The sequence below is a fragment of the Astatotilapia calliptera genome, chromosome 20 (genome assembly GCF_964374335.1).
Source record: "Astatotilapia calliptera chromosome 20, fAstCal68.1, whole genome shotgun sequence".
Lineage (NCBI taxonomy): Eukaryota > Metazoa > Chordata > Actinopteri > Cichliformes > Cichlidae > Astatotilapia > Astatotilapia calliptera.
The window spans coordinates 25,733,672-25,746,274 of NC_137441.1; the positions used below are offsets into that span (position 1 = coordinate 25,733,672).

The 12,603-nt window shown below is 40.3% G+C and overlaps 1 protein-coding gene across 1 annotated transcript in view; it reads left to right on the top strand.

Annotated features, from left to right (window-relative positions):
• Positions 1-504: 504 nt before the first annotated feature.
• Positions 505-12,603, top strand: part of vstm2la (V-set and transmembrane domain containing 2 like a) — a 54,770-nt gene continuing 42,671 nt past the window's right edge. Inside the window, exon 1 of the mRNA XM_026153899.2 lies at positions 505-840. Coding sequence (XP_026009684.1) covers positions 723-840 — 118 coding nt within the window. The 5' untranslated portion in view covers positions 505-722. The remainder of the gene's footprint in view (positions 841-12,603) is intronic.

Below are 12,603 nucleotides of genomic sequence, written 5' to 3' on the forward strand. Positions count from 1 at the left end.
GCTATGAGACCCCCAAACAGCGCCAATGTATTTAGGTGCACAGGAAACATTGGCGTGGACAGGGGAAAAAAACAGTTAGCCATACGTGGTTGTGATGCCCACTGTGGGCGCAGTTATTTCAGAGTTTAGCAGTGTGTGTGTGTGTGTGTACAGTGATGAAACAAGCCACTGGCTCTCGCAACACTTTGTTTACCCAATCCTAATTTTTGATACCTCCCTTGCACGCTTGTCTGGTGAAAAAACACGTCCGCGACGACATTAACTCGTAAACATTATAATACTAAAATACTAATTAGTTTGAATACTAGCTTAATAAGGGTTTTCAGCTTTTAGTGGCCTCGCGCCGCTTCATAAAAGCGGATTCGTTAATGACAAATTCAGCGTCATTAAGTTTGCTGAGTGCTTGTAATATCACTCCTCTCATAATTGATATTCCCCACTGCAAGCCGCGGCACTTTCTAATGGGGGAAAAGTCTCCCTCCGCCGCATGTAGGACCGAGTGAGCGGAAGCAGAGCCACATTCACTCAGTCAGTCAGTCAGCTGGCACAGGAGGAGGCTGCGGCGACTTCCTCGTTATTTCTCGCAGGTATCCCACTCCCTTCGTCGCCAGAACAAGCCTTCCGGATTAAACAACAACAAAAGAAAAAAAAAAAGAAAAATTTTGTTTTCGACGTGCACTCCACTCGATGTGAAAAAGAGCGCGAGGCAAAACATAAGCGAAATGGGAGCGTTCAGGGTGCTGTTGGGGAGTTTACATTACATGGGACTCTACATGCAACTTAGTGTCTCCACGAGGCAAGCTGGACACGGCGAGATAGAGAACCACATCTCTGGGAACGGTAGGTGTGAGCTCTGCTTCGGACTTCTTTTCTTTCATGGAAAAGGAGGCTGTGGAGAGGGTGGCACAGGTGATGCCATCTGCTCATATGCAGAGGTGGAATTAAACAAAAGAGCATCGCATGGGCTTGAGGCTGGTGCCGATGATGATGCCAACTAGTGCAAATGTGTGTTTTCTTTGTGTGTGTGTTTAGGTCACTAAAAGTGCTTCTGTTTGTTGTTGTTGTTTTTGTTTTGCGTTCATGTATAAAATTGGAAATACAAAAAGTGTTCATCAACCAGTCAGAGAGCAAGCTTTATCATTTAAATTTAGACCATTTCCAGTGAAATCTGATTCATGTGATCACCATTTTAATGAGTTGTGATCTTGTGATGCATGGCGAGCCAGCCAGCCCTCATGACTGGCATGATTTTGTTTTCTCTGAGTGCTGCGGCTTTCCACCAGTTCTGCTCATCCTCCTGCCTCCTGATCAGTGCGTGATTCATCCCGCCAGAGGAGAGGTGATGCCAGCTGACAGGTGGATGTTAATATTCTCTTGTCATATCCGAGTAAAATCTTTACTGAGGAACCTTTGATCTGGCTTGGATCAGCCCCCCTTCTTTCTCAGCAGGAGCTTTCCTAAATGGCCTCCAGGGTTTACGCTCGGCTATGTCATAAAGTCAAACACACAGTGAATGCCACAGCTCCCCAGTTTGTCCTGGCAACTTTGGCTGAGCCTGCCAATCTCCACAGGTGTCATGCTGCCAGCTTGGCAGATGTGCTTGGCAGGGTTGTGTTTGTCTGGGTCGAAAAAAGAAGAAGTACACTTTTCTTTCAGTGGTAAATGTGCACTCAGACTCTAAGGCACGCCATTTGTAATGTAAAAATGCACCTTAAAACATGATTACATCAAAAATGAGATGCAAGGTCTCTCAAACAAAGGCATAAATATAAAATAATGGAGAAGTGGCTGAAACCAGAGCTGTGAAAATGTTGATATTTTTGACAAAACAAAAAAACAAAAACAGAAAATAATCCTAGATATCTATAATACTCCTACAAATTTCACATTTGAAAGGTGTAATATGTAGGATTATTAGTTTAAAATGTTAAAAAGGAAGTGCCAGTTTCAACTAAATGTAAAAATACCCAAAACAATCAAAGACTTATTGTGAAAAGGATTTTATACTTCCTGTGTCTAGGGTCCAATTGGGTCCCTGTGGCATAAACATCACCAAACAGTAAGTGCGAGGAACTAGTCTGCAGAGAATTCACATCACGGTGCACCAAATACGCATTTGCTCAGGCAGTGGACTTCAAAGAAGTATAACAGGAATGACTATTCAGCCTTCAGGTCTCTAGCTGTCCGTGCGCGCAACCAATCCAGGCTTCAGTCTGTAAGCACACTAACTAGCTAGTGCTGGTCCATTTTATAATGCTGCTGTGAACCTAGCATAATCTAATTCTTCTGTCCAACATGAGAAGAAATAAGCAGCAGAGATCACATTCTTTTCCTTTACAGAGTCAATAATTCTGGCTACTTGTCAATCATATTGAAGGGCAGATCAATGATGAATGAAGTAGAAAAGCAGCAGATGCTGTATCTTCTGATGAGGAGCCACTGGAGAGATTTTTTTTAACCTAGCACTAATGGCTGCAGGTATGTCTCCTTACACTCTGCTTACAGCACTTGCCACCCCTCACTGACACCCCGGCCATCAGCATCAGTCCGTGCAGAGGTCTGGAGGCTTACTTCCAGTAGCAAAAATAATTTGTGTAGCTCCACCAGCAGATCACCATGCAGGTTTACTGTTGGATGATTTGTTGCTAGACATAAACATTGGTTGCAGATGTCCACGTCCAGTGGAGATGAAACTAAGTTGGGCTAAGACATAAAAGTTGCACTTCTTTGGGTCTGGAACAGCCACTGCATGCTTTTTTTTTTTGCTTTTTTTTTTTTTTTTTGAAGCAACAGCACCCCCTTCTAGATTAACGTGTTCAACATACTGTACCTTTAAAAGTCATCAAATTCAAAATTTTTTAAATTGAATTTGATGAATGTGGTTCTGTAACAAGCTGAGCTGAACTCCTTAATGTGGTTTTATATATAGATCGTAGTCACATGTTAACAGGTGCTCATTTATGGAGGAAAAACCTTTGACCCCTCAACAGTTAACCATGTCACATGTTTTTGTTTAACGTTTACAGATGGATGAGGCTGTCCGTATCCACATATCATTAAGACGTTTGTCTGGGATCATCACTATCTCACTATATATTTGTTAAGGGGCTGCCTTAAGGTTGTGCCTGCAGGGATCCAAATATATTGGATGCTCTGTGGTCACCACAGGGACTCCCTCTGGCAACATGATTTAGCAGCATCCAACCTGGTGTAAAGTCTGAGCTGGATTCTCATTATATACACCATTCATTAGATCCTTCACCCCCTTTGTAGTCACATCCTAGCGAAACACTAGCATTTCAGCTTAAAATATTTATCATTTTGTTCCATATGGACCAACATGAAAAATATTTCATGACAGGTCACGGTGCATCTGTAAAATAAGGACTCTGACTCCTTACTTCAAGCTGAATAACGTGCTTGTGGGAAGACATATTTTAGGACAGTGGATGTGCAGGATTTTTATGGAAATGAGTGTGTGCAGATACACTTGTTTTTGTTTTATCCTGGGGGTAAAAATGAGAGAAAAGAGGAGGGCAACAAGAGATTTAAAACTCCTGCAGAACCAAGTGTATTACCAGATTCATGTAGTCTAGTTCCTAATTGAAATACTAAATGGCCTTGCAATGTAATAATTAGTAAAGCACGGTGCATAATACTGTGGTATGGAGTTAAGTCTAATAGGATTTTCAAATGGATTGTTTTTCATAATGAGTGAGGAGGGTAGGAGCGATGAAGGTTCAGCGATTTTGATGGGGATAAACCCACCTTTACTCAGTTAACACCTTTGTATTTGCAGAAGACAATTTTGCCATGACATCCATAGTTATGAGGTGTATTCACAGCATGAGCTGCACCACCGTGAGTCATGTTCAACAAATGGCACGACAGGGTCAACTGAGGGAAATCAAGAGACCTTCATTTTCTTTCCCATTTGGATCGTATTTGTGGTTTCTGAGCCTCTGGGGGTCATAATTCATCCTCGCTTTTCCTTTCCTGCATGAGCTGTATACAAAAGAGTGGGAACGAAGAGAAGCAAATAAAAGTGTCGAAAGAAAAACAGCCTTGAACTTTATGAAAATCGAGCGAGGATTTCCTGTCTGCATCTGCCCAGACGCTGTTTTAGTCTTTGATACTTTTCAATTAACTCCTAATTAGGAGGATGTGAAGCCATTATTCCAACCAATCAATTGGCTTCCAATCAGTGAGGGTAAATGAGCCATTGGGGGAAAATAACAATGTCAAACAAAAAAAAAAGAAAAGAAAGAAAGTAATAAGAAAACAGCTCAAGTTTGAATAACATTACCAGAGCTGTCTATGTCTCATCTTTAACCCCTTTTATTCAGCATGAAACCATTTTCCGAGGTAAAACAGCTCATGTTAAAGAATAGATGTTTGTGAGCCTTCACTTAACACCATTCATTTATCTTCACAAAAGTTGACCTTTGCCACCAGAGAAACCAGCACCACATTCCCATTAATAGATTGGATTAACTATTTTTCTCTGTTCAACAAGTGAATCACGCTCCATCATGTTTTGTGGCTGCTGCACTGTCTTAAAAGGCTTCAGACATGGCTGCCCCTCCACAAAGTGACAGTTATTTGAGAAGAATATAGTAAATGGGTGCACGAGCATATCCCCCCACCCCAAACAATCTGGCACACATGCAGCCACAGACTGTGATGGTTACACCTCCTTTACAACTGTTCTTACCGACTGAAACGCCCTTTTTGAGGATTTGTTGCATTATAAATATAGGAGGTGCAGATGGGACTTTCACTGAAGGCAAACTGGAGCACCAATTAATGACATCACAATACTGTTAGACTATTAAAAATTTAACAGCAGCCAACACAGTATCACTGGCAAACACTGCGCAGCAGCTTGCAGGGTTTACTCCTGTCTTCTATGGAATCGCACACCAAATGTCGATGTCTGCTCATCGCCGCACTCGCGGTTCACATGTGATGGTGGTGACTCAGTACATGATACTGGGGCTCCATACATCATCACTGCAGTGACTACAAAGAAGAATGGCTGTCGTAAAAAAAAAAAAAAAAAAAAAAGCCAGTCAGGTGCACTGAATTACTGTTACTTATATAGAAGACTGAACTGGGTCAGCTAATATGGGCACCTATCCCAGTAGCACTGAGTAAACAATGCATCGTCTTTGCTTTTTCGGGAATAATTACCAAAACAGCTGCTTCATCTCAGAGAGATTTTGTAACAATATTCAGTTAAATAAAAGGTAATGAAGAAAATGAGCGCAGTGTTTCAGTTTTCACATCTGCTCCTCAGTCTGTTAGTGAGTCATACTTCAACTTTGGCCTCGTGACCGTGGACCATGCATTTACTAGCCTTTCCAAGAGAACACAGGATAAATTCTTTAGACGCAAAATAAATGCACTGCACGTGTTACTGTTTAGTGCTAAATTTTACGGCTTATTAAGCCAGCCCCATGATTATAATAACGTACTTTAATGGGAAAGCATTGATAAAGCATTTGGAAACTTAATGTGATTCTCGACATCATCCCCTGAATTAGTAGCCATATCCTTCCTTTGAGTGGGTGGAGAATAGATCAGTAGCTGAGCGCATTGAATCCTGTTTCCAGTCAATCAGCCAGAGCTTTGTAGCTGGGATTAGGAACATCGGTAAAATGTAGCCACCATAACTAACTGCCATGAGGAAATGGCAACATTGGGGATGAGTTGTACACAGCTGCACGTCATCTTACAGAAATAACCACTCTTAACAGAGCAACAAACTTGAGGTGATTGCATCAATGTTGGGGTTTGTTTTTTTATGTCTCAGGCTGCTTTGTTAACACTGGGGAAAAGATGGTTTCCTGGGTTAATACATAGAAGGTGAATATTGGCTTCAAGAGCAAGGCATATCTTCATTTTTACAATATTCAACAAAAACTGTGATCTACAGTTTAAAGATCTGTTAAAGTTTTGTGTTATGAGTTAAAGAGGATAATAAATAGGATTCAGGACACAGGGTGTAGTGCGCTGTACACCCAACCCAACACTGCATATGGGGGTTTACAACATTGTTGATCAATGTGATTGATTTGGCAATTAACAGATGAATTGAGTGCAGGTTTGATAAACATTTGTTTGAATTATTTATTTAAAAAATGCTAAGTATTTGAGGTTGCTGGATTTTTCTCTTTGGTGCCATCATAAATAAGATATGGTTGTTTTTTGTTAGTGTTGATGGGGAAAAACAATAGCTTTTGAAAAACTGTGAAAATTTCAGTTTTCTCATAGACAACAATTAATCACTAAAAATCTAATTATTTGGAAATGAAACTATCAGCATTCCTTTGATGCACCACCATATACAAGCCTCTGTTTATTCTGCCTCTCAAATGATTAGACTGTCAATAAGATGGCTAATTTGACAATATGTGTTGGGTTGTTGTTTTTCTTCCTTATAGGTTTTGTAGCCTGAATTTCCTTCAGGCGTATACTCTCTCTGTCTCTCTGCTACTGTCAGTGAATGTGCTGCACAGAAAGTGATTCAAAAATAGAAAAAGAAGGCCTGTGTCAGAACAAACAGGAAGGACGGGTGAGGGAGAGGGACAGGCTGACAGTTTTAAAGCTTGTTGGTGCTCAGCAGTAGGTAGAGCCAATGCATTTAGGTCCTGACCTTAGTATATACTCCTCACTGAGGAGACAAGTGCTGGAGGGCAGCCTAGGATAAACTACACAAAGAAGAGAACTTACCACTGTAGCTGCACCTTCCCTCTGCAAAATACACAGCTTAGTTTTCTCAGGAGTTAAAAATCAATCTTTTTCATGTCTTCCCGACTTTGCCTGCACATCTTTTCGTGAGCAAAGTGTACTCAGAATGGTAATTTGTGATATTTTCACATTAAGAGGCGCTGGTTCTTCCTGCTCTTCGCAATTCGCGGATAGCTACGTCTTCATGATAGCTGTTTCATTTCAAGCACTGCCACAAAGTAGTGGAAACTCTAGATTATTATTTATTATTTTGAAGTAATAAAATAAAATGTGAAATCTCTTAGTTGTAGTCATAGATGTAATCAGTTTGATGGGTCATGCTTCTTCCTAGGGGTGGCATAATTAACCCAAAGGCTTCTTCAGTTACCAAAAGCAAATAAACACCTAGGCACTGCTGAGAGTGAACATATTTAGCATTTCTGAAAACAAACTCTCAAAACCTTGAGAGCTGCTTTAATTAACACAATTAAAGACTAGCTGAAAGTGGTGTTTTGGAGGGTCTGGGTTGGTAATGATCAGCAACTTGGTGGGTAGCTACTTTGGTATTGTTAGTCTCAGCACAGCACGACTGCTCAAGTTTTTGATTTGTTTCACAGTCAGATTTAAATTGCTTTCCTTAAAATATCCTGAGCTTAAACCAAGCCAGCAAAGAATCTTAGATGGGACCATCCATAATAACGTTACTTCAATATAGTTTTGGACACTAATGCGATTTTTGTTACTTTAGCTGTTTATCTAAGCATAGTCAAGTTATAGCTACATGATGACTGTGTGGTGATTTAGATTTTATTTATGCTCAATTCAGTTCAGAAGTGAAGAAGCTTCTCAGATGAGAGGTGAAACGTCTTCAAGAGACGCTTTTCTTTTCAAGCTCCTTAGACTACGATGACCTGGATGACTGAGAACCATCACAGACAACAGAACAGATCCATACGCTTCTGCCTTCCAGATATCTGCAGCTGGTAAAAGTAGTCCCTGTTCTTTGTAGCCTTGGTGTGCATAGTGACCAGTGTTGGGACCAGTGTTGGTCAAGTTACTTGAAAAAAGTAATCAGTAATTAATTACTGATTACTCCCCCCAAAAAGTAATCCCGTTACTTTACTGATTACTTATTTTCAAAAGTAATTAATTACTTAGTTACTTAGTTACTTTTTAAAAACACGATTTACAACCTGAAGAGGTGATAAAGTGATAGATCTTTCAGCCCAATTCTACTTTTTCTACATAATCCATCATACAAAATGTAATCAAATGGAAAAGTCTCTTTTTTTAACTTGTTTTATCAGTTTTAATCTTTTAACTTTATGCATCAAGCAAAACATTTAATTATATGCAACATTCTCTGACTTGAATAAATTAGTTTAACATTTAAACTTATTTTCTACACATTCCAGCACATAAAATAAAATATTTTTTGTGTTTTCACTCACTCTTTCAAACAGATGCAAGTAAAGTAAAGTCAAAGACTCAGCGGTCCTTTTGCTCTATTTTCACCTGTAAAGCAGGAGCAGGGTAGGCGGAGGGTTACCCTGGTGTAGGTGTGCTGCGGTCAGTTGAAGAATCCGCGCGAGTGTCTCTGTGAGTTTCCCATCACGTCGTAGCTACTCGGTGCTTGCTCGGAAGTTTAGGGGTTTTTTTCGCTGTAAAAAGAAGTTTTCTTCCCACGCACGATGGACGCTAATGTTTTTGTCACTTTTTATGGAATCAAACTCAAAGTAAGGTCAGTACTTCCACACTTTAAACGCTGCACGCTCATACTCTCTCCCGCACTCGATATATTATCCATTGTTGATCTGCACACAGCTGCTGTCACCAACGTCGCACTTGCTTACGTCACTGTCATGAGACATTCTCGCAAAAAAAATCACGGTTTTAGTAACGCAGTAACGCAGCGTTCCTACGGGAAAGTAACGGTAATCTAATTACCGATTTTGCAATAGTAATCCCTTACTTTACTCGTTACTTGAAAAAAGTAATCAGATTACAGTAACGCGTTACAAGTAACGCGTTACAGTAACTACGTTATTATTGTGGTAACGAGCACGGTAACTAGTTATTATGCCAAAACCGGGAACGCGTTACTCGTTACTGGGATTTAGGTAGGCTTATTCGTTACTTCGTGTGGTGGCTATCGCGGAGCTTCCACAAATTCAATAACATTAGCAAGTGGTGGAAGCCAGCAGGTGGATGAAGGAAAAGGGAGGCAAGAGGAGAGACCCGAAGCGGCCGCCGGTCCGAGAGTGTCAGGTGAACTGAACTTCAGGTAAGAAGTTACGACCTGCAGTCCATCTGGGTCAGATATGAACCAAGTTTAGGTGGAGTTTATTTTCGTTATGCTGACTTTTTCGTACTGCGTGCTAGCTAGCATGACGGAGTTTCTATACAGCTGGGTGGGTGCTATGTTACTGATGTTGAACTTTATTTTGTTCATAAGGTTAATTATTAGAGTTGCCAACCGTCCAGTAAAAAACGGAATCGTCTCGTATTCAAAGAAAATATCACGCGTTTCGTATTGAGGTGAAAAGGAACACAGTTTATGTTTCAGCTACAATGAAAAAGACACAAAACTGGAGTTACTCTGTGTCTTTGCTGCACAGTTGCCTCTTCTTCTCTCATCCTCTCACCATCTCTCTCCTGTTTCTACTTCAATCATGAAATTGATCAATGATCAGCTGATCGGCTTTTCTCTCTTGTTTGTTTATCGCCCACTTTGCGCCAGAAAGAGGAAACCAGCGGATGTCGCGCTAAACAACAGCAGCACCTTTAAGCTTGATCAGCTGTTGTTAGAAGTTATTTAATATTAGTTTCTAGTATCAGCTGATGTTGGCTGGAGCCACAGCTAGGGCTGCTCAATTAATCGAATTTTAATCACGATTACGATCTGGGCTTTCAACGATCATTAAAAATGACTGAGCCGATTATTAGCCCCTCCCTCATTTATCCGCGACACCTTAAAGGCCGGTCCGTGAAAATATTGTCGGGCATAAACCGGTCCGTGGCGCAAAAAAGGTTGGAGACCGCTGATTAAGAGGACCCGAGGGAAGCTCGGAAAGCTAAGCAGAAGTTATTTGGAGAGTGACTGCCGTTGGTTGAAAAGAGAGTTTAAAAAAAAAAACTTCAGTGGTGTTGCACACTATTTTATATTATTTTTTTAAAGTCATTGTTAACCCTTTAAATCCGGTCAGAGCAGCATGCTCCGTTTTGCGTAACTATTTTTAAATCCCTGTAGAACCTGAACCGTGTAAGCTAGCGCAATAATTTGTTTTGCATATGAAACCGGAGGAGTTGTACTTACATCTGATGCCATCAGCTTGTCCTCGGTCACGGTTTCGTTCCACATATAGCTTTGCAAAAATTGCATAAAAAGCGCTTGCAGGAACAAAAACATAATATTCCAGAAACACGCTTTGCCGTTCCTATCAGCTGTTCGTAACACTTCCCACAGTGAAATGATGCACCTGCTGTTTTCTTTGCAAATTTGCATCATAGGATTGTTTTTTGTTTTCCCTGCAGTATATAAAAATTGCTGTATCTCCAAAATAAAACTATGAAGACACTCAAAATAAATTTCCTGTTGTTGTAAACTATTTTTTGCAACTTTATTGTATTTAAAGTTTTGAGGGATAAACCTCTTAAATTTCTCCAAGTAGAAATATATGTAAACAAAACAAAAGCGATTTTCAATTTTTTTTGTAGTTTATTGCACTTTTTTGCAATTTATGTAATTACTATGGACTTAATGCATACATATTATTAAAATATGGGCTATAACAGTTGTATTGATGTATAGCAACTTGAAATGCTCCCACAAATGGCACTACAGCATGTAAAAAAATAATATAAGCTCTGGTGGACTTGGTTCTATAGTAGGTCTTAAAGGGTTAAATAAATATCGTCAAATAATCGTGATCTCAATTTCAGTGAAAATAATCGTGATTATCATTTTTGCCATAATCGAGCAGCCCTAGCCACAGCTGTAAACCTGCTGGTCATGATATGGTTTGGTTTTGTGATGAGAGGGAAACATGAAGATGAAACCAGGAGATGTCCTTACTGGATCATCAGAGCTGAACAGGTGATGGAGAAACAGGTTTACCTTTTAGATGACATGAATGAGTTGAAGGGAAGTTATGAACTGTTTGTGAGAGACAAATAACACCAGGATCCTTTTCTAAGTAGCTGACAGCTGGTAACTGTGCAGGGGTGGGTCTAGCAAAGTGTTGCCAGGGGTCCATGTAGGGCATTAAAAGGGAAAGGGGGGCACAAAGAAATACTTTCTTATTCTCATTTAAAATGTCACTTTTAAAAAAATAATTATCTGAGTCTTGCAGCAAACAATTGATAGATTGATACATATATACCATCAAAACAGTGAACATCACTGTCACAACAGTGCTTATTTTCATTCAAAGGCTTTATGATTTTTCCTATAATGGTGGGTCAGTCAAAATGCCCGGGACGAATTTTTTGTCCCAGTCCAGCTCTGTATGCAGCTCATATGCAGTCTGGTGTTACCTACATCTTCCTATTCAGAAGGCAGAATTTCCGAGTTCTGAGTACAATCGAAAGCACCACGACTGCAGTTTTTGTGTTGGATGTAAAAAAGCAGGCTAGGATAGAATCAGGCGTGGGATTTCTCTCGTGGAAATGTGCACATTATTTTTTCCTTTCTATTGGTAGGTGGCACAGTGCACTTGTGGCACGTAAGCAAGCTAGAAGAATGGCAATCTTGCTGGATATCCAGTTACGGAAGCAACACATTAACAAGAGAATTCTGAGTAAAACGAAAGTTACTTTCCCTAGTAACTAGTTACTCTGAAAGTAACGAGTAACTTGAAGTAACTGAGTTACTTTTGATAGAAGTAACTAGTAATGTAACTAAGTTACTAATTTAAAGTAACTTACCCAACACTGATAGTGACACATGAACCAGTTCTCCACCTACTACAGGTTGCTTGCTAAGAGAAACAGAGCCAAACAAAAGTTACAGCCACCAGCGGCAGTGCAAGTCAATGGGGTAAAGAGTGCTTTTATGCTCACCGATTACTCCCTGTCGCACAGTGGCATGCGCCAAAAATGATGTCACATCCGGTGGGATTCACTGTCGTTTCACAGCAACGCTGATAGCGACACAGATATACAGAGGGATGTGTTGGAGCAGTCTGAAAACTAGAACCTCTTTGGAAAAAACACTGCAATGTCATTGCTTCCAGTTTTGACCCTTCCTTTATCAGAGTTGATGTGAGCGTATTGTCTTAGTGGTGACGCCTGTTCTTCAGGAGAATACTGCAGTGGCCTTAACAGCAAGCATAAATGGAAATGATTCTGTGAGGATATTGCGGTGGCGTGTGAAGCGACCAGGATGACTGGCCAGAGCACTCTCTTAACCTGAGTAGCCAGCCACAATTTATCTGGGTAGCCTTTTAAAACAGAGCCAATGTATGGCGAACAGAGGTGGGCTGTGATAGTATTGTAATTATTTAACAGTGTCTTAGAAACTCATATGATTAGTCACAGACATTGTCACTTATTTCCTGACAGTAACAGCTGCATGAGCACCGCAGGCGGTCTTTGTGTGGTGAAAATTAAATGCTCATAGTGTTTTTGAATACATTTTTCAGTGAGTTGCTCTTTAAGGATTTTATCAGTTTAGTCAATTAACTCTAACAAAATTGCAGTTAATGAAATTATAACACAATGACTGACTTTAGGGACAGTCTGGCTTATGCAGTCTTGCCACTGTAATAGGCCATTACTGTACTTGGACTGATGTGAATAAGCACAAGGTTAACCCTGCAGGTTTTGAAGTGAAGCTGCTGTTCTGTGGCTCCACCCAGTTTGTTTTATATT